This window comes from Temnothorax longispinosus, chromosome 10 (assembly GCF_030848805.1).
Source record: "Temnothorax longispinosus isolate EJ_2023e chromosome 10, Tlon_JGU_v1, whole genome shotgun sequence".
In the NCBI taxonomy this organism is placed as follows: domain Eukaryota; kingdom Metazoa; phylum Arthropoda; class Insecta; order Hymenoptera; family Formicidae; genus Temnothorax; species Temnothorax longispinosus.
In genome coordinates, this window is record NC_092367.1 from 13,403,823 (window position 1) to 13,424,953 (window position 21,131).

The 21,131-nt window shown below is 35.1% G+C and overlaps 1 protein-coding gene across 3 annotated transcripts in view; it reads left to right on the forward strand.

Moving 5' to 3' along the window:
- LOC139819876 (cytochrome P450 4C1-like) overlaps positions 1-20,685 on the forward strand; it is a 112,079-nt gene extending 91,394 nt beyond the window's left edge. For 2 of the 3 annotated variants that reach the window (XM_071789633.1, XM_071789634.1), the window contains exons 8-13: positions 671-776; positions 975-1,081; positions 1,163-1,231; positions 2,502-2,670; positions 9,394-9,573; positions 9,650-10,853. In XM_071789633.1, the coding sequence (XP_071645734.1) occupies positions 671-776; positions 975-1,081; positions 1,163-1,231; positions 2,502-2,670; positions 9,394-9,573; positions 9,650-9,825 (807 nt within the window). In that variant the 3' untranslated portion in view covers positions 9,826-10,853. Of the gene's footprint in view, positions 1-670; positions 777-974; positions 1,082-1,162; positions 1,232-2,501; positions 2,671-9,393; positions 9,574-9,649; positions 10,854-19,764 lie in introns of those variants that run through there. The other variant, XM_071789635.1, reaches the window with a different exon arrangement.
- Positions 20,686-21,131: the final 446 nt, after the last annotated feature.

The following is a 21,131-nucleotide window of genomic DNA, read 5'->3' on the forward strand; positions in this document are numbered from 1 at the left end:
CCGAAAGGAAGGGGGATAGATGTGGTTCAAAGGAAATTTTAGAAGCAAGAGGAAACGGGAGTCCCTTTTGCGGAGAAGGTGTGTGTGCGTGCGGCGGGTGTGGGTGTGGGCGGATGCAGAGGCAGAAGCTCACATCCACAACACTAGGTTAAGTAGGCTAAGTTAGTTTAAGCTAGGTTAAGAGGATGTGTTGAGAGAGGTGTATTGTGTATGTTTGTAAAGGGTTGGAAACGTTCCCTTAAAACGCCTTGCAACCCTGAGGGGAGTCAATAAACGATACATACATACATACATACATACATACAATATGCAAAGAGAAAGATGTTATTTTTCATTATTTTATACTGCTGACAATGAGTCCGATCTTGCCATTGATTTTGACACTCTTTTACTTTTATTTTGTTTAAATATTTTTATTATAAATACACATATTAATTTACGACATTTTATTTAATTTATTTCAATGTTTATATGTTTATTCAAGTAACTCACCACTGATGAAGACTGAGTATAGTCGAAACGTTCGGATTATAAAATGTTTAATTAGTTTTTTTTTTATAAATTAATTAACACTTAAATATGTTCGTTCTTGGCCTTTGAATCTGAATAAAGGTTGACAACACATTGCTAATGCATTTATTTAAAACATTATAATGCTGTATTTACACAGATTATTGCTGAAAGAAAACTTTATCATGATCGCACTAATGGTCAATACCTAAGAAGTTTTGGTAATGATACATCAGGGGAGAGAGATGACACAGAATCGATAGGAAGTACGTAATGTAATTAACAGCAATTCTTTTAATTTGGTTAATTTTATATTGTCTATAAAATAAATTTTACAATTTACTAATATTATGTAGTTCAAAATCTAAGTGTAGTTAAATTTTCAACGTAGTCAATGTTATGTAATGAAAACGTCACAGAAAAATCAGGCTATTAAATTGATTTTGACATGCTTACATACTTAGCACGGAAAAAACGGCTTGCAATGTTGGATCTTCTAATAGCAGCATCTCGTGATGGCCTTATGTCTGATTCAGATATCAGAGAAGAAGTTGATACTTTTATGTTTGAGGTTTGTATTTGTAAGTTCTCTTGTAAACCTTATTCATATTTGATTTATTGATATATAATACATTGATGTATACGATTATAGGGTCATGATACTACAGCGATGGGTCTGTGCTTTATTTTAGCACTATTAGCTGAGCATAAGGACATTCAGGTATCTATCATCAAGTCTAACAATAAGCCGTCATTCCTAAACAAAGAAATTAATTGATCCTAGAAATTATTTATTAAAGATATATTAACGTCAAATGTATTATATATATGTATACAGGGTGGCCTATTTTAAAAGAAGCAGGCAAATATCTTAAAAAATATGAAAGCTACGGAAAAACGTTTCAGACAAAAGTTGTTTGGTTCGAAGAGGGACATAAGATGGTGCCATTGATGTGACCTTGGATAGTCATTTGAAGGTCACATAAAGGTCACTTTCAATTTCTTAAATGGAAACCCCCATTTTTCATTGCATATTCTTATAACTTATCTCGAGAGCTTTCCCAAACAATATAATAAAGTACTTTTTTATCAAGTACTTTTCGAGTTATGAAGCTTGAAATTTACAGTACCGCCGGTATTAGCACTACCCAAGGTGTACCGCATGGAAGTTGCGCGTCAATATTCATACTTCTTGTGTGTGTGTGTGTGTGTGTGTGTGTGTGTGTTTCTACTCAATACCTAATTTCTACTCAATACACACACACACACACACACACACACACACACACACACACACACACGCTACGGCAATGTTCGTGCTCTGGCCCTAAATCCGACCGTGCAACCTCCACGTGGTACACTTTGGGTAATGCTAATGCCGGCGGTATTGTATTTTTCAAGCCTCATAACTCGAAAAATATTTGATAAAAAAATACTTTATTATAATGTTTTAATGTTTGGAAAGCTCTCGACATAAGCTATAAGAATATGCAATGAAAAATGAAGGTTTCTATTTAAGAAGTTAAAAGTGACCTTCAAATGACCTTCATGTGACCTTCAAATGACTATCCAATGTCACATTAATGGCACCATCTTATGTCCCCCTTCGAACCAAACAACTTTTGTTTGAAACGTTTTTCCGTATCTTTCATATTTTTCGAGATATTTGCCTGCCTCTTTTAAAATAGGCCACCCTGTATATATGGAGGGGTTAAAGTCATAGTGGTGTAAGTCAATTTTTTTGACCACTTCTTTTCTTCTTTTTTCAACATATCTGCATGTGTAGACTGCATCTATAAACTTAACTCGATAGGTTAAAAAAAGTGACTTACACCACTATGGCTTTAACCCCTCCATATATACATTCCAAACAAATTAATCAAGACATTTGTAAAAAAAACATTTTTATAATTTCTCGGAATATATTTGTTTCTAAATAAAACCATCACAATACACAAGAGACACCTTTTTAATTAACAATAATGATACAGGATCGTGTTAGAAACGAAGTTGATACTGCATTGCAAGAGCATGGGGAGAAATTTACTACGAAATTATTGCAAAATTTACCATATTTAGAGAGATGTATAAAGGAAGCCTTGCGCTTATATCCCAGCGTATTCTTTATATCACGAATTCCTGCGGAAGACGTAAAGTTACGTATGCATCTATCCAATTTTTTATTGTACATTTTTTTAAATATATTACGCTACATATCATCAAATGTATGAGTATTTACGTGGTATGTCTATAAGAATTAGAGAGAAAGATGAGAGTGGTTATGCCCGCGTTTTGGTTGTTACCGAATCCTGTAGGTAATGTGCACGATTTTGTGGTTCTTTTCATTCAGTGCTATGTCCACGATTTTGTGCTTCTCTTCCGTGTTATGTTCACGATTTTTTAGTCTTTTTTCAAAGAAGAATCGAAAAATCGTAGACATAGCACGGAAGAGAACCACGAATTGAAGAAATGTGACAACAGTAAGGACACTCATCAGATCTGATCGACATTTGACAGTGAAAATGATCGGTGATCAATTAAATTAAATTTTAATCGCTAAATTATTTATGTCATTGGTGGTCTAGCACGGGATTCATCTTCTCAATTTGACCGTCATCTAAAAATGCCTTGTGCCCGCTATAGAACGATCTCTGTAAGTTTGTTTCAACTTCTTAAATGGCATCGCATTTCCATCGCATTTCCATCGCATTATCCGGGAGTTTGATGACACAGAATTTAGTCGCATAACGCTGCTCGATTTTCTTGTATTACATTTTTGTGACGCGTCACCTAGACATACAGTTATACAAATGATTGTGTGTGTGTGTGTGGTTTTTTTTTTTTTTAGAAGGGGGGAAATGCTTAATGCACCGTAGGTGTTATTTGACCCGTGTGTCGGACTCTGCTAGTATGCCCTACCGACTAAAACCCTAACCTCATCATCATTGGCCTTACGTTGCCCCCGCGGGACCGCCGCTAAGCATTACTTCGCGGGGGCGGCCTCAGCTGTTCAGCTTTTCCACATTTTTGGCTTTTCTTAGCCTTACTGCTTGTTACGGTGAACCGTTGTTGCTGGTATCCTCGTCTTTCTGCGCTCCTGCTCTTTTTCTCGGAGTCTCTTCATAACGACTGCGGCGAAATTGCTGACCGCAGACCAGTTTTTCTCCGTTGTCAACATCAGTTCTACAAGGGTCTCTGGCTCAGGTGTTGATCCCAGTGCGTGGTCCAGTTCCTTTCTCTCCTCAGTGAAGCGCGGGCACAAGAAGAATACATGCTCCGCACCCCGCTGAGCACAGTGGTGCCTCCTCGTGCTTGAACCAGTGAAGGTAGGCCCTGAAGCTTCCGTGGTTTGAGAGCATCTGAGTCAGGTAATAGTTTACCTCCCCGTGTTTGCGGTTCACCCAACCATCCACCCGAGGAATGAGGCGATGTGTCCATATCTCCCTTTCTCAGATGCATCCCATTTCTCCTGCCATCGTTAAAGGCTATCCTGTCTCATATTCTTCTTATTCTGCTCTTGTTCCTCTGGGGTACTACTTCGTTTCTCATACAGCTGCTTCCTCTCTACTGCCAGTACCTCGATGGGCATCATTCCAGCTATAACACACACGGCCTCGTCAGATACCGTGCGGAAAGCGCAGGATACCCTGAGGGCGCTGAGCCGGTTGACTGCTGCGATCTTCCGTCGACATTTCTTGATCTTGAGGGCTTCACCCCAGATGGCTACCCCATACGTGAGTATGGAGGTCACCACTGAGGCTAGGAGTTTTCTCCGAGGTTGCCGAGGTCCACCGATGTTTGTCATGAGCCTCGCCAACGCTGTAGCCACTTTAGCTGCTTTGGCTGCAGCATGTTCTACATGGGGCTTGAAGCTGAGTCTTGCGTCCAGCATTACTCTCAGATACCTAATGTAAAGCTGAGACGTGATGGTGCACTGTCCCACGTCGAGGGTGATGTTCTCCACTTGCTTCCTGCTCGTAAACAGCACAGCCTCTGTTTTGTGGTCAGCCAATTTGAGGCCGACTGACTCTATCCACCGCTGCACTGCTTCATAGCATTCTCCAAAAGTACTCTGAATCTCCTCCAGGGTCTTTCCAGTGATGACTAGCCCCGCATCGTCCGCGAAGGCCACTATCTCGGCTCCTTGTGGCAGCTTGATTTTGAGCAGATCATCGTACATGATGTTCCACAGAGGTGGCCCCAACACCGAGCCTTGTGGGACTGATTCCCCACTGATTTGGTAGTTTTTGGGACCCTCCTCTGTACCGTACACAAGTAGTCGATTTTCCAGGTAGCTCTTGATCATCTTCTTGAGGTACGTCGGTACGCCGAGCCAATCCAATGCCAGGCAGATATTTTTCCACCTTGCTAAATTAAAGGCATTTTTAACATCAAGAGCTGCGAGCAGGCAGTATTTCTTACTCCCACGCTTCCACCGCACTACAGAGATTGCCTCCTTCGCTTTACCGACGACTTGGTTGATGGCGTCTAAGGCTGATCTTCCCTTCCTGAAGCCGTACTAATTATCCGCTATGAGGTGTCCAACAGTGGCCTCAATCCGGTTAAAGATAAATCGTTTCAAGATTTTTCCCGGTGTATCCAGCATGCATAATGGGCGATAGGATGAAGGATCATCCGGTGGCTTGTTGCCTTTGGGCAAGAGCACAAGTCTTTGCCGCTTCCATTGCTCTGGGAAAGTTCCCTCTGCAAGGCAGGCATTGTATACATCCAGGAACATCTCGGGAGCTGCCTTTATTGCCGTCTTCAGCGCCACGTTGGGGATGTTGTCCATCCCCGGTGCCTTGTTGTTCCCGACTCTGTTGTTTGCTCGAAGTAACTCCTCTCGACTGATCGGGGGGATGTCCTTGTCTTGTTGCTCTACCTGATAGGTGAAGGGTTCCTGTTTCGGAAGCAGTGTGCTTACAATCTTCTCAAGTTGCTCGGGGCATGTGGGTTGCTGCCATGACTGGCTCTTGAGCCGAGTCATGACGACCTTATACGGTTTTCCCCATGGATCTTCATCAACTACCTCAAGCAACTCGGTCCAACATTGCCTTTTGCTACGCTTGATAGCTTTGGTAAGCCTGGACCGCGCCAACTTAAACTTTTCCTCCAATTCAGAGAAGGTGGGTTTCTCTTTAGCTCGCTGTGATAGCCTCCTGGTCTTGTGGCACTCTGCGCGGAGCTGCGCGATTTTGTCGTTCCACCAGTGGACAGACGTGTGCAGGTTTCTTTTTCCTTTTCTTGGCATGGCGGCATCACAGGCATTTGCCACCTTTTGCATGACGTCTTCCACTTTCTCTTCGGCGGTTAACCCCTCAGCACAGCTGCCCTCTACGCTGGTACGCATGGCATCTATATCAAAACCGCTCACTTTCCAGCCGGTGAACTTGCTCTTCTTTGATTGTCGATTCTTGAGCCTTTGCTCTCGTGGAACTTTCCAAGTTATGGCACGATGATCGCTCTGTGTGTAGATTTCAGAAACCTTCTAGCAGTTATTGCTTTTGGCCAGGCCACTGTTGACAAACGTGAGGTCGATCAATGAGCTGGCTTCTCCCCTGACGAACGTCGGTTTCTTTCCGCAGTTGAGCAGCGTGAGGTCCAGCACAGAGAACGCTTCCAAGAGTGCCCCATTCCACTGCCCAGGCGTTGAAATCACCAGCGATGGCCACTGGGCTGCGGTTTTTTGCGTCGTCAACGAGTCGATCTAGCACTTTCTCAAAGTCTTCTTGCGACATGCTCGGCGGCATGTAACAGCTGTAGAAGTGCATTCCGCTTATCTTCACTCTCACGAAGGTATCCTCAGGGTCTTCCATGACCTCCTGGAAGGGATGTTTCCCACATGCCCAAATGGCTGCTGAGCCTGTCGCATCGGTCTTCCAGGTAAGTCCGTCTAGATTCCTGTATTGGTCAGCAATAATGACCACATCTGCTTTCTCCTCGCGCACCGTCTGAGACAGCAAGTCCTGTGCTGCTTCGCAGTGGTTGAGATTGATCTGTAGTACCTTCAGCGCCATTTTTAGAGAAGGGCTTGGTACGCCTTTTCATACACTGGGCATCCTCTGCTTCCAGGTACGTGGTTCGTCTCTTTGCTTTCATGGTCCTTACAGAGAACACAGCACTGTTGACCAGTGCAGCTTTCGGCTTTGTGGCCCTCTGTGCCGCATTTAATGCAGCAGTTGGATTTGTCTACTTCTAAAGTGCAGTTTTTCGTGATGTGGCCGTACTGCCAGCACTTGAAGCACTTGGTGGGCTTCATGACTTCGCGTATTCGGCAGCTCGACCAATTAACGCGAATCGTGGGCTTCTCAAGGAGCTTTTTAGCTGCCTGTATTGGCAGCCTAAGGATCGCCTTCTGGGTGCCGCCATAGGTCTTCCTAATGTAGAGTACTGCATCTAGGTCTATATTGTGCCCCTCCCCAAGTGCTTTCGTCACCGCATCGTGGACTTCCTCTTTCGTGGCTGTTCCATCCAAGCGTGTTATCTCCAAGGTTATTTGCTGCACTCGAGCGTTGATGGTGACATCTCCACCGAGCGCCACTTTGATTTTCTCGCTAAACGTCGCGGTTTTTTCCTGGTTTTCCTTATCAAGTATGAGAAGGACATCTCCCGCCAGTGTCTTACGCACTCTGGTTACTGCAAGGCCCACTTCTTGCAGAGTTGGATCTTTCTTGACCTTGTTGATGATATCTGCGTAGGTCTTTCCCTCTGACGGCTTGATGATTAGTGCGCAAGGACGCGTTCGTCTAGTTCGTAGCCTCGTCTGGCCATCTTTCTTTTCTTTCTTTTTGTTTTCTTTCTTCTTCTTTGTTTTCCTGGTCTCCACCTGTTGCCATGCAGGAGCCTTTGTTTCCCGGTTTGTCTCGGGTGGGTCCGTCTCCATTTCCAAGTCGCCCGTCGCTTTTTGCACCGGCTTCTCCTTTCTACTCCTATTCTACTCCTCTTCTTTCGACCCTCGGGCTAAAGTGGCGAGATCTCACTGTGTCACTCACAACGCCGAATAGATCTTTCGCCTTCAGAACGCTTGTGCCCTTCGCAAGCGACGGCGATGTCTGGCTTGTTCCATCTTTAGTGGGTCTGATTGTTTGCCCCGACTCCCGGCTCTGTCGTGTCTTGACGAACACTTTTAGGGCTCTTTCAGTAGTCCTTGCCATTGTCTTTAGCTCATTGTGAATGTTCTTCTTCTCCAAGATGAACTCCACCAGAGACTCTACCTTTGTTCTTAGTGCCCGGAAGGCTGCTGCTTCTGCGCTAGCCCGGTTGAGTTCTTGCTCTTCCTCCTTTTTTGCGTCTTCCTGATTGACTGTATAGTGCATTTGGCCCCCCCCCCCCAAAAAAAATCCATGGCGCCTCCACCGGCCACCGGGGCTTTCACCCGATCGGAATCGGTGGCGGGATTCCCCCCGTTAGCGGGGGTACCCACTTGGGGTAATACGTTTCTGTCATACACTACTTCCATGTTTCATGTTTGGTTTATATTCGGGGTTCCGTCCTCTAGCTAGTTTTGGTCCACCCCGGGTATTTTATTTCCCTGGTGCCCTTCATATCTGACGAGCTTTCCCCTATCCGCCACCTGGGGAGGCGCCTGATGCGAGACTAGCAACTCGATACAAGGTGTGTGTGTGTGTGTGTGTGTGTGTGTGTGTGTGTGTGTGTGTGTGTGTGTGTGTGTGTGTGTGTAAAATTACATGTGTTAATGTTATCAAATTGAAATTTTGACTGAAGGTAGAGTATGAATGTAGGTCTATTACAATCTCGTTTTTACAATGTTACCAGTTGTAAAGAAAAAAAAATCAGTCTTATTACTTTCTAGACATACCACGTATGTAAAAAATACAATATTCTTATATATTTTTAACATTTTAAGGTGATTGGGCCATCAGAGCATGTTAAAGAAAAAAATCCGAATTAAATATATGTTATAAAAAAAACCTAAATACGCTTAAATTTGCAATTTTGAGAAGATCTGACGTCTAGTTTTTGAGATATTAAATCTCAAAGTTGGCATTTTTAACATAGGTTTTATGGGAAATTGTACCGAAAACATACATTTTTCGAGAATTTCACTCACTGTCTGTAAAAAAACAAATTCAAAAAACTGAAAATAACATTATTTGATTCTTCTAGCACTTGTTAAGTATAAGACAAAACGACGTTGACGTGTAATAAGGCCAAAAATTCAATCAAAAGTTGATGAATCGTCGCGTTTCTTGTCGGCCTTTCGATCAGCTGTACGCGACGTGAACATGTGGCAACGCCGCGCCGTGTAGTGTTTTCTTTCCACAGCACTATTCTTTTGCAAGCAAATCTCCCGTTATCAAAATTGTTTGTTACCTTCCATTATTTTTTAACATAAACACAATGCATAACCTCACTCAAACACATGGCACTGGCATGATAGCTGCCTACATCGAAGAGATGCAATGTCGCGACATTTCTCTTGTACGAATGTCAATTGAAGTCAAATCTTGAACTGTTTACATTTATCAGTAGATAAATTGATACGTAATCGAATGAAAAGTTACATTATAAAACCAGTAATTATACAAGTGTCTAGAATATATCCATAAAAATGGTTTTTCTTAAAATAAAATTTAGCCCTTATATTGACTCATATGGTACATGGCCCAATCACCTTAATATTTTACTATTTATATTGATAAGTTTGCTTCTGTAATATTTCAAAATTTTATATACATAGCGATATCTAATGCAACATACAATATTTTCAGAAAATAGTATTAAACTAACAATTTCTTAATAAAATTTAAATATTAATAGGCATCTATTTCTATGTTGTATATTAGATGATATTCAATTTTAAAAATTTAATATAGTTTTCAATGATTATTTGTAAATCTTATTGTATAATATACTTTTTAGAGTCATATTTGGTACCTGCTGGAACAATGGTGAATATTTATATTTACGCAGTCCACAAAGATCCGAATTTTTGGCCAAATCCAGAAGTATTTGATCCCGATAGATTCTTGCCAGAAAGGATCCGAAATCGTCATCCTTATTCGTATTTACCATTCAGTGCTGGACCACGTAACTGCATCGGTAAGCTGCATTTTTTTATACCTTAATATACAATGCAGTGTTATATAAACAGATTACAATACGTATCAAATTATAGGCCAACGATTTGCTATGCTGGAATTAAAGGCAATGATAGCTCCTCTGGTACACAATTTCTATTTGGAGCCCATTGATTATTTAAAGAATCTTCGGCTGAAAGTTGATTTGGTCATTCGCGTTGATCAACTTCGTCTAAAATTTATCCCTGTCTGTAAAACAAATGTATCCCTTTGAAGCAAATATCGCCTCAATAAAGATTATAAAAGATAAAGGGAAGGCTTTATTTGCTTACAAAACGATTGCCACAGCGTCGTAATAGTAACATTTTGTATACATGTCATTATCACTTACAAAATTAAAATATATAGATATATAATATAATAAATATAAAATATGTAATTAATAAATAATTGTTATATTAATATAGGGTAATTCCGGTATTTACGCCGCGCGGAGATTTACACCGCAGAAGTCAGAAAAAAATAGAAGGAGTGAAGATACATGCTTTTATCATGCAATTACACTGTTATGTGCCTTTATGCTATATTAGTATTGTGTTGTAATTTCAGTTCTTTACTGTTAATATTAACGAAACCGTCGTGAGTTGAATCAATTTCTCACCGTAGTAAGTAGCGCGATCATATATTACAATCTACGTAAAATGATTACTGTAGGGAATGTAAAAGGTTTAATGGTTATTTCATGATAGGGGGAAGTGGGGGACATTGATACGATCTTTTTCAAGAGTTAAGGGGGGAGTCTCTTTTTTTTTCGCTTTTATCGCTTTTTTCTAATTTTCTGGTGAAGAAACTATACAACGGATCAATGCGAAATTTGGCATGTAGATTTATTTATCTCTTATCTATTCACAAAAAAATTAAAAATCATTTCCTCCTAAAAATGTAATAGGTTAAATTTAAAGGCTTGTTCTCCTACTTACGTGTTTTAATTGCCTTTTTGCTATAGGTTAATAATAAGAAATGTTATAACATTTTTTGTAAAGAATGAAATTTGTATATATCAATGTGCTTCATATGTAGAGTACAATGACAACAATGATACGGGCATGGGGCACTTTGATTATCAGTGATCTATATTAATATTATTCAGAAATAAATTGGATTATTATTAAAACAAGCTATGTTTATTGTATATAGAGATTTATTTATACGGAGTTAACAATCATTTCGAAAATAAAAACATAAGAATCTGTTTGTTAATCACTCACGTAGTAGTCTAATAATTAGAAATACAAAATAACTCAAATCACATCTTTAAAAAACATTTGAACACAAAAGTAATTTATCTTATTACATAGAATAATTATTGTTAAACTCTGTTAAAGTATTGCAACTTCTTAAGTATTGCAGGTTTAATCAGTCAAATAAACTTTTAAAAACAAAATTAATTAATTATTCTCAAAAATAAAAAAATTAACACATTTTGTACTTTATCTTAGAATTAATAATTATCAACATACATATTTTTTAAATATTTTAATTAATTTTTATACAAGTTATAAGAAGATAGATCAAGTTTACAGTTTACGGCATTTTCATCAATATAGACCCTATCAGTCTTTTTTTGTACGTTCTTACCATTTTCGTCTAAAATAAAATGAAAATATCTTACTTAATACTATAAACCACATAAATACATATTGATATGTATCAAAGTGCCCCACGAGTCAGTGTACGAATCTGCCCCACAGCGTCATACATAATAAAATATAAAACAAAAGTCGTGTTTGCTCGACCCGACTGGCCAAAAAATAAATATATTTCAAAATTCACAACGTTTCAACCGCATTTTCGGTCCTTCTCAAGTGATTCAGCTATGCATCCTCAAAACCGCGTACAAATGCGTAGCTGAATCACTTGAGAAGGACCGAAAATGCGGTTGAAACGTTGTGAATTTTGAAATATATTTATTTTTTGGCCAGTCGGGTCGAGCAAACACGACTTTTGTTTTGTATTTATTTACTGGCGAAGGAAGCTTCTTATTTTGATAATAAAATATATTCTCAGCCGAAAATAATACAAAGTCATGTCAATATTTTCGACAAATTAGTAAGAGATATACTCTGTTTCCTACTTTTGACGAAATATTTATTTAGTATTAATCAGATTAATGTGAAAAATCACGCTTCAAAGACTTTGAAAATATTTACCTGAGAGTACGCAAAACACGTTTATACCTGTCATTCATCAAATGGCTACTGCTCGCGTACAAAATTTGGTTAGGTTAGTCGTGTATACGTCATCATAACGTCATCTATGCATGGCCCATACGTGACCTTCTTAGATGTTTCTCATGCAGAGATATGATATCAATGTCCCCCATTTCCCCCTACATAAGTGTAGAAGGATAGTAAAGGATGGAATACAGCAAAATACAAGTGCATAGCTCTTGTATTCTTTGTTTAGCTTGATACCCATACAGCACACAAATGTTGAATCAACATCTCAAAAATATTGCATTGCAACATTTGCAATATGGCATCAACGTTGCGAAATGTAGATTCAATGTTGAAAAGACATTACACAAACGTCTAATGTCCGCCGAATTGCAATGTCTTGTAGACGTTGTTTCAACATTTCAACATTCAGAAAATATTGCTTGATAGTTGAATGGCGATCTTCTGACGCTTCCTTCTTGCTTATACTTGTATATAACACATCTTTATAGTGTTCAAACATTTTGTAATAATATATTAACTGGCAAATATTAAAAACAATGCAACAACAATTAAATTGTTAAATATTGATTAACATTTAACAGAACATGTTTTTTACAATTGTTGGAAGTTTTTTTACTGAGCTCAGATTGGATTATTCTTTTAGATTAAAAGAAGCGTCGGGTCCGAAGACCCGCAAATGTCGCAAACGTCGCAATTTTGGTTCGCCGGGGGCCTGCTTATTTGTCCCCAACTGAAATTTACTTACGAGTTGATCTTACCGTCATGCGCTGTCTAGTGGTATATTAAGCCTAAGTTCAACAAAATCGGTGAGGAGGCCCAAATTCTGCATATTTACCATTTGTTCAATGTTGTTTCAAATATCAACATAAAAAATCAATGTAGAAGAAGTAACATAGATTCAACATTGAAAAGTATTTATATTTCAACATTCAACATTGCAACGTCTTAGCAACGTTGTTTTACTTTTTTGTGCTGTATGGGATATACAAAATTACCTTTTTCAAAAAAGGTAAAAAAAGGCGCCAAGTACACGCAATGTATTTTGTAAATTCAAAACTCTAACTTAAGTGGTAGCTTTATTTTTCTTTCACAAAATTATGTTACCTAATTTAACTCAAGTAACATGTATTTAAAAAAAAAAAATAAAATCTTTAAATTAAATTGCGCCAATTGCAAAGAGAATATGTATATTGCTTTGAAGAATAATTGTTGTGCAACTACTTTTAAAAAATAAAACCCAAGTGGTATCTTCTGTCGCATTCTTCCTTAAATTATGTTTATTGTTTTTTTATTTAATTAAAAATCTTAGTACTAATGTTTAAATTGTAATGTTTAAATTTTGAAGTCTAGCAGCGCCAAGTTTTTTTACAAGAAAAATTTATTTATTTTATTTTAATTAAATATTTTTATTTTGTATTGTTCTTTAATCCTTTGTAATTAAAATGATTCTTTGTAATATTATAATTTTATTAAGAAGAATTAAAGAAGCTATTACCACTTGGGTTGGTATAGGAAGACCCTTGAATAGGAACACAAAGATACCACTTGGGTTTTATTTTTTAAAAGTAGTTGCACAACAATTATTCTTCAAAGCAATATACATATTCTCTTTGTAATTGGCGTAATTTAATTTAAAGATTTTACATTTTTTTTTAAATACATGTTACTTGAGTTAAATTAGGTAACATAATTTTGTAAAGGAGAAATCTTTACCACTTAGATTTTTGAATTTACAAAATACATTGCGTGTACTTGGCGCTTTTTTTTACCTTTTTTGAAAAAGGTAATTTTGTACTGATATCACCCATTTTGTAGTGTTAAGCAGAGATTGGCAAAAAATTTTTATTTTTTAATTATTCACGAAATTAGCAACAACAAATTAAATTTAATTGAATTAGCAAATTAGTAATTAGTTACAAAAAATTACTATACATAAAAATTAATAATATTTAAGTAAAAGTAAATTATACACTTCTCACAAAAATTAAAGGAACACTAAGTTTATCTTTAAAAATAGGCAAAATTCAAGCAGCTCTAACTTTGTTAAAAATGAACGAAATTTAAATTTAAAGCTTAAAACCTCTATTTTCGAAAGGTTACTATTATTTTTTAGTTTCTGTAAGTTTGGTAATTTTTGCATATAGAAAACTACGAGCTGGACAAAATAGAAAATTGTTTTCTCACTTTGTGGGCCTGTCACGTGCACAAAAAAAATCTGCAAAAATTTTTGACTTTCTAACGTGAAAGCTTGAAGTTTCCCTTGCAAAATCTTTTTTTAACAATATTTCTACGATTTTTTGTTACTGGCGAGTTATCGTGGATTGAATAAAAAATAAAGATTTTGACTTTGATTGCTCATAATTCTCTTAAAAAAATCATTGTATCGCAATTCGAAAAACAGATTCTTAGAGCTGAAACTTTGCTTTATTGAACGGTATAATTGCTAAATTTTTTTAAATAAATTGTAGACATGATACAAATGAATGAAAATAATGTAAAAATTAGCGATTTTTCCCTTTTTTATTTTGACCCAGAAGTGCAGGACAATAAAAAAAATTTATTCTTTGTGTTTTTTTGTACTTTTAAGTACCCTGCATTAAAAAATTACGTCTGGGAATTTAAACAATTTCATGTTTTTCCGTATTTTCCTTCGTTTTCCATGTTTTCTCCGCTATAGATATAATTTTTATGGCCATTTTCGGATCTACGACTCAAAATACATAAAAATATGTAAGATTTATTCGTTCTCCTAACAGTTCCCAAAACTCAATTTTGTGTACCCTTCTTAAGCAATTTTACATTCTTTTGTACGTTTTGCTCCATAAAATCATAGTGGGCACTATGAAAAAAATCTCATAGCTATTTGGCAAATTTTTTTTAAATGCAAGGTACTTTAAAGTACAAAAACATAAAGAATAAATTTATGTTGTTGTTCTACTGACTGCACTGAGCGCAGTACGCACGCACACGTACATACATATATCGATATATCAACTCGAATGGATTTACTCGCTGGGTTGATAATACCTAATTTACCTAAATAGAAATCTTCCTCCTGACCGATAAGTCTATCAACCTAATTTACCTACTAGATCGATCGATAATAATGCGCGCGCGATATCGAAACTGGCGATACTAGCACCGCCAGTCGCCAGTGTCGAAAAAGTGAAAGTTACATTTCTCTGTTACATCTGATATATATATATATATATGTTATATTGAGAGCGGTCGACGTAGAAGTATCTTAAAATAAAATTTTTACATTTGGACTTTGCGTCGTAATATCTCGATCCGCTCGTAGGGCACGTAGCGGAAAAATAAAAACACCCCCCCCCCTCCAAGTCGACCCCAAGCTATTGATCAAGCCTACTTAGAACTTGATCCGTTCACTCGTTATTGAGATCTCAAAACCTCGGGTTCTCGCAACTCGTGCGTTCGCGTAAATGAGTCACGGTGCGTCTCGCTTCCTCGCGTATACTTGACGCGAGACACTCCCGTGTCTCTTGATTTTTTGTATATCCCACCTGTTTAGGATATATGGCATTTTTCGTGCGGAATTTATGCCATAGTACAGACACTCCCACACTCCGTAAAAATCAAAATCTTCTGTGTGTTCTTTTTCCTTCTTTTTTTGGATCGTATAACAATAAATTTTAATGCATCTATCGTTCTCCTATTTCCTTTTTAAAATTTTTCAGTTTTATAATTTGATTATCATTCTTACACCTTAACAAACTTTTTACACACATTTTATAACTTATTATAACATTTTATTTCCTTATTTATAAACATTATTTGTAATTTTTTATAAGGCGTATGTTTTATCCATGAATGTCATATATATCCCACCCCTATAGGTTATATGGCAAAAATGCAATGTCGGTGAAGTTGGCATATCATTTTCCAGAAGATAAAAAACAAAAAGGAGTTCTTGTCGCAGTCGAGTTCCATAGTTCCTGATACTTTTTAGTAATAGTTCTGGTGATTTTACCTAAAAAACAGTCGATCGAAAAAATGATCTGTTAACTTTCCGTAACAGATCATTTTCTAGCAAATAAAAAATAAAAGAGAGTTTTTGTCGCATGCAATCGAGTTCTATAGTTCCTGATACTTTTTAACGATAGTTCTGATGATTTTGCCAAAAAGAGTCCATTGAAAAAGTTATCTGCTAGTTTTCCGTAGCATAGAGTGAGATGCCGACGAAATCTCGGAGTTGCGGTTTATATAAAACATTTTTTGAATAGTTCTAAACATACTGAAGCATTTTCTAAAGAGTTCTCGACACTAGCAATGTTGTATAATTTTTTTATAAATTAATATCGCCCGAGCGCCGCGTACTTAGAGAGAATAGAGTGATATGCTGTACGAAATGTCACAGTTCCGGTTTATCTAAAATATTTTTTGAATAGTTCTGAACATACTAAAGCATTTTCTAAAAAGTTCCCAGCACTAGCAATTTTGTATGATTTTTTAAATAAATTAATACCGCCCGAAAGCCGAGTACTTAAAGACAATACAGTGATATGCTGTATGAAATGTTGCAGTTCCGGTTTATCTAAAATATTTTTCGAATAGTTCTGAACATACTGAAGCATTTCCTAAAGAGTTCCCGACACTAGCAATGTTGTATAATTTTTTAAATAAATTAATACCGCCCGAAATCCGAGTACTTATTAGAAAGAATAGAAATCATACAACATTGCTAGTGCCGCCCGGGAAAAAAAAATTATATATAATCATATATAATTATATATAAATGATCATATATAATTATATATAATTAGATATGAAAATTGGCACGATATAATTTTATCTGATTATATATAAAAATATATAATTTTACAAATTTTTATATAATTTCATATAATTATATATAACTTTATATTAAGGTTTACTTTTAAAGGATTATATATTATTATATAAAATTATATATAATTATATATAATAATATATAATGAATAAATAAAAATCGAAAATTAAATGGAAATTTGTTATTGATGTTTATTGGAAATTTTATCTCTTAAAATACACTCTGAATTATTATTTTTTAAGGGATAACGGTTGCAAATTTTTTACTTACAATAGTGATGATATTTTTCATTAAATTTTTTTCCAAGTTGTACTCTGAATGTAATGACATGAAACTTTGTAAGAATGCTTAGAATAAAGTAAGAATGTTCTAAATAATTTAGTTTTCCGGATTTCCAACAAAAAAATTATAAGAAGTATCTATAAGTAAATAACATATTCGAATAATATTATTCGACTAGAAATAATGTTTTTTAGTATTATAAATCAACAGTTACAGCTACAGAAATATTTTTTTATCTAATCAGAAAACTATAAATTAAATATTTACTCAACAAATATTTAAAAAAGTACATTTTTTCTAGTCAATATGTTAAGGAGATTCGAGCAAATTTTATGGAAAAAAAGTTTTTTTAATTTTGAGAGTTAGAGTTTAATATAATTCACAAAGGATATATTATCAGAAGATTTTTGAAATTCAAAAATGTTCCACCGTGTAGTTTTCCAGAAAAAAAAACATTTCAAAATTATGTTTTTAATGGTTTACCTCAAAAAACCCTAAAAAACGTTACTTATGAAAGTATTTTTTCAATAAACTAGACGGTGGATCATATTCAAATTTCAAAAATCTTCCGATAATATATTTTTTATGATGGATGTAAAATATAAAATCTTAATAGGAAAAAATTTGTTTCTATGATTCGCTCGAACCTCCTTAATTAAAGTTGTGAATTACTTTAAATATAATTGTTTATTTTTTCATGTCTAAGTTTTTTTGGTAAGCTCTTTTTATCTCTCCAATTTTCTGAGTCATTGTCTGCTGTAAGTCAATCCATTTGTATGGAGCACTATCGTGTTTGGTTTTCTTCTTCCAACCTTGACTTTTAGCGTAGGTACTCTAGAGTGTATTCTGGAAAGATAAATATATATTTCATTTGCCAAGGAGTTGAAATTAAATAATGATTAACAACAAATAAAATAATAATCTTATTTACGATAAGAATGTTAAATACACTAGTATAAACAATTATAATAATATAATATTATTAATTAGTATTATTTAATAATACTAATATTTAATGATTAAAATTAAACACATTACATGACGCAACTGACTTGTGAAAGATTTCATTATAATTAAATATTGTTAAGATTTTATCAAAATTGAATATTGCATATATCAGCCAAATTTGAATTCAATTCAACAAAAAAAGTTACGTCTAGCTCAAACTTATTAAATTGTTGACTATACATAATTATATCTGCTAACTTATATGCACAAATAATTTTATTTTCGTTTTTCGTAATTAAATTGTTATTTTCAATTCGTAGAAATACTTATCAATTTTAATATTTATGTAACTTCTACATTAGGCGAATTTCCAACTGTATTTAAAATCCTTAATCTATTAATTAACAATTTTAAATGAAATTTAGAAAAGATATCAAAGGATTGTAAATTCATTACTTACTAATTATGACGACTTTAGCCTTACTGTGTAAAGCTCGATAAACTTTAGGTTCATTGCTCTTTCCTAAGTTTCGAGGGGGCTGACCACTGTATGTGCAATGAAGTAGCTCATTTTTTTTAAATATTCCATCCATTAGAATGCGTATCATGACCGTACCTTCACCGCAGCTATGAGCCATATTTAATTGAGTCTCTACGCAATAGATTTCTCCTCCAATATTTACCATCTATAATTGACCATAAGAAATTATTTTTGTTTCAAAATTAAAGAGTACTTAAAAATATCCATTTTAATTATGTGTATACAATATAATACCTTCCTACAGTAATCAGGACCTAACAACTGAATATCTTCATCATAAAATTCGTCATCATTTAGTCCGCTCGTGCCTCCATCTTCTTTTTCTGTCTTGGTATCTTCTTTTTTTTTGTCATCAAATTCTTTAACTTTTTCAATAGATTGTTTATGAGCATCTAACAGCTCATCATTATTTTGACTTAAAATTTTTTGAAGAATGTTATTGATTATAACTTCTCCATCGTTATCTTTCCCAGTTATTTCCTTTAACTTTTTGTTATCTTCTGCGGCAGTTTGCGGTTGGGGTTTAATGATTTTGTCAACAACAGGTCGGACATCATTTTCGCTGTCTATATCGGATTGGTCAGTATCTTCTGGTGATTCAGTCGTGTTGGAAGAATTGTCATTGGGTTTCGTTTCTTGTTGTTTTTTTCATGTAGATTGACGATTTTCTACAGAATACAATGATTCAATTTTTTAATATTATAGTAAAATTAGTCCGTTATGAAGATAAATGTTTGAAATCAAAGTTACCAATGAAGAAGCTAGTTTTAGAAAAGTAATAAATAATTAAATCAAAATGAATAATCAAATAAATAATCAAATGAATAAATAAAATGAATAAATTAAATGTATTTACTATGAAAAATTTTTTTAAAAAGTTATTTCAAATAATTATTAATTTCTCATGCTTCATACTAGAAATCTAAAAACTGCAAATGATTTATTTTTAAAAATAAAAAATATCGCTTTGTTTTATTATATTGAAGTAATACATAGGCTGAATAGAGTTTATGGTGATTTAGACTTGTTTAGTCCTTAATAAAATTGATAATTACCTTTCAATTGTTTCGCATTGTACTAATATTTATTGAATACTAATAAACATTCAAATTTTACATTATATATGAACAATTAACAAAATATAATTTCATACCTTGTGCCTTCAATACGTCTAATTGAAATTTCATGGTCTCTAACTGTTTTTTTAAATCGTCTTTAGATGGACTTTTTTGCTTAATCGTTTTTTTCGATTTTGTTAATTTATCACCTTTCGGAAAAACTATAGGGGAGACCGGGGCTAAGCCGACACTATTTTTTCAAAGGCAATTTTTAATATTTAATTAAAATTTTTAGGCAAATTCAATGATATATATTTAAAGAGTGTTTCTTCAGGTACAAAATTGATTCAGGAAGTTTTGCTGTACGTCGCTTTGTTTTGCCGCCAGAAAAGGAAAAGTGACGCGAAGACAAATTTTCGAATTGAAAAATGACGGGGCGAACTCGACACCCCGCCGGGACAAACTCAACACTTTGTTTGATCGACACAATTTGATCTGGAACTTATTTTTTTATTGTTTAAAAATAAAAATACATTGTTTATCAAATGAAAAGACATTGTGTATTAGAAACAAAAAGTCGGAATAAAGTAAACAATTATTTAAAATAATGAGAAAAAAAAGATTAAACTTTTAATTATCTTTTTCTGAACTGTCTGAAAAACAATTTATAAACGTAAACTCGCGATCAGATGTGCGCACACATTTGTCATGAGCCATACGGTTGCATAAGATGCATTGTTTGTTATTAGAAGCTAATGAAATATTTTCCGAACACACGCAACAGATGTTTTTTAAATCGTCATCGGAATCGGACGAAACAATGACCTTTTTTGCGATAATGTCACTTTAGGTTAGTGTCGTCTTTGCCCCGGTGGCGTCGTGTCGACTTAGCCCCAAACGTCGTTTTTTACTTTTGTTACTCCAAAAATATATAAATTTTGAAAATATGCAAAAATTATTATCGGATTCGTATAAAGCATCGAATTTCCCATCAAAATCACTTAGCGGTAGATTCGCAAGAGTAAAGCTCGATGAAAGAGTAGACATTTTCGAGAGATCAGAAAAATTACTTTTCACTATCAAAAACACTTATGTCGCGTTAAAAATTACACTATAACTCAGAATGTTACCAAGTTCCGTTGATAATACTGGCACATAAAGACGCATTTACAGTAGCAAAGGCAAGTTTCTACGATAGATTTAAATTGGCAAAAAGCCTAGTGTCAAGTTCGCCCCGCTGTCAGCTTAACCCCGGTCTCCCCTACTGCTTTCTATTAAATCTTGAGAGACATTCTTAGCACCAGGTTTACTCCCTTGTCCACGAACATTCTTCTGTTATTTGTGAATAATAAAAGTTTAATATTAGAAAAATATACATCAGTACTTGTATTACATTTTGAAAACATTTTCTCACAACTTATAATATAAAAATTATATTGTTTCTTGGCGAAGTAAAAAAATTATAGAAACTTTATAAATATATTGGATTCTATGAAACAACAATACCAATGAAATTAACCTTACAGCAGTATATAATTTACATACCTTCTTTTTCGTCTGACTGATATTATCGACATTGTTTTCTTTCGTAGCTGGTCAGCTGGTGACCAAGTTCGCTTTGCTATTGGAATTCTCTTTTTGGCTTCTGACACTTTATTCGTAATAATCGTACTAGTAGTACTAGAAGTAGATTTACATTTT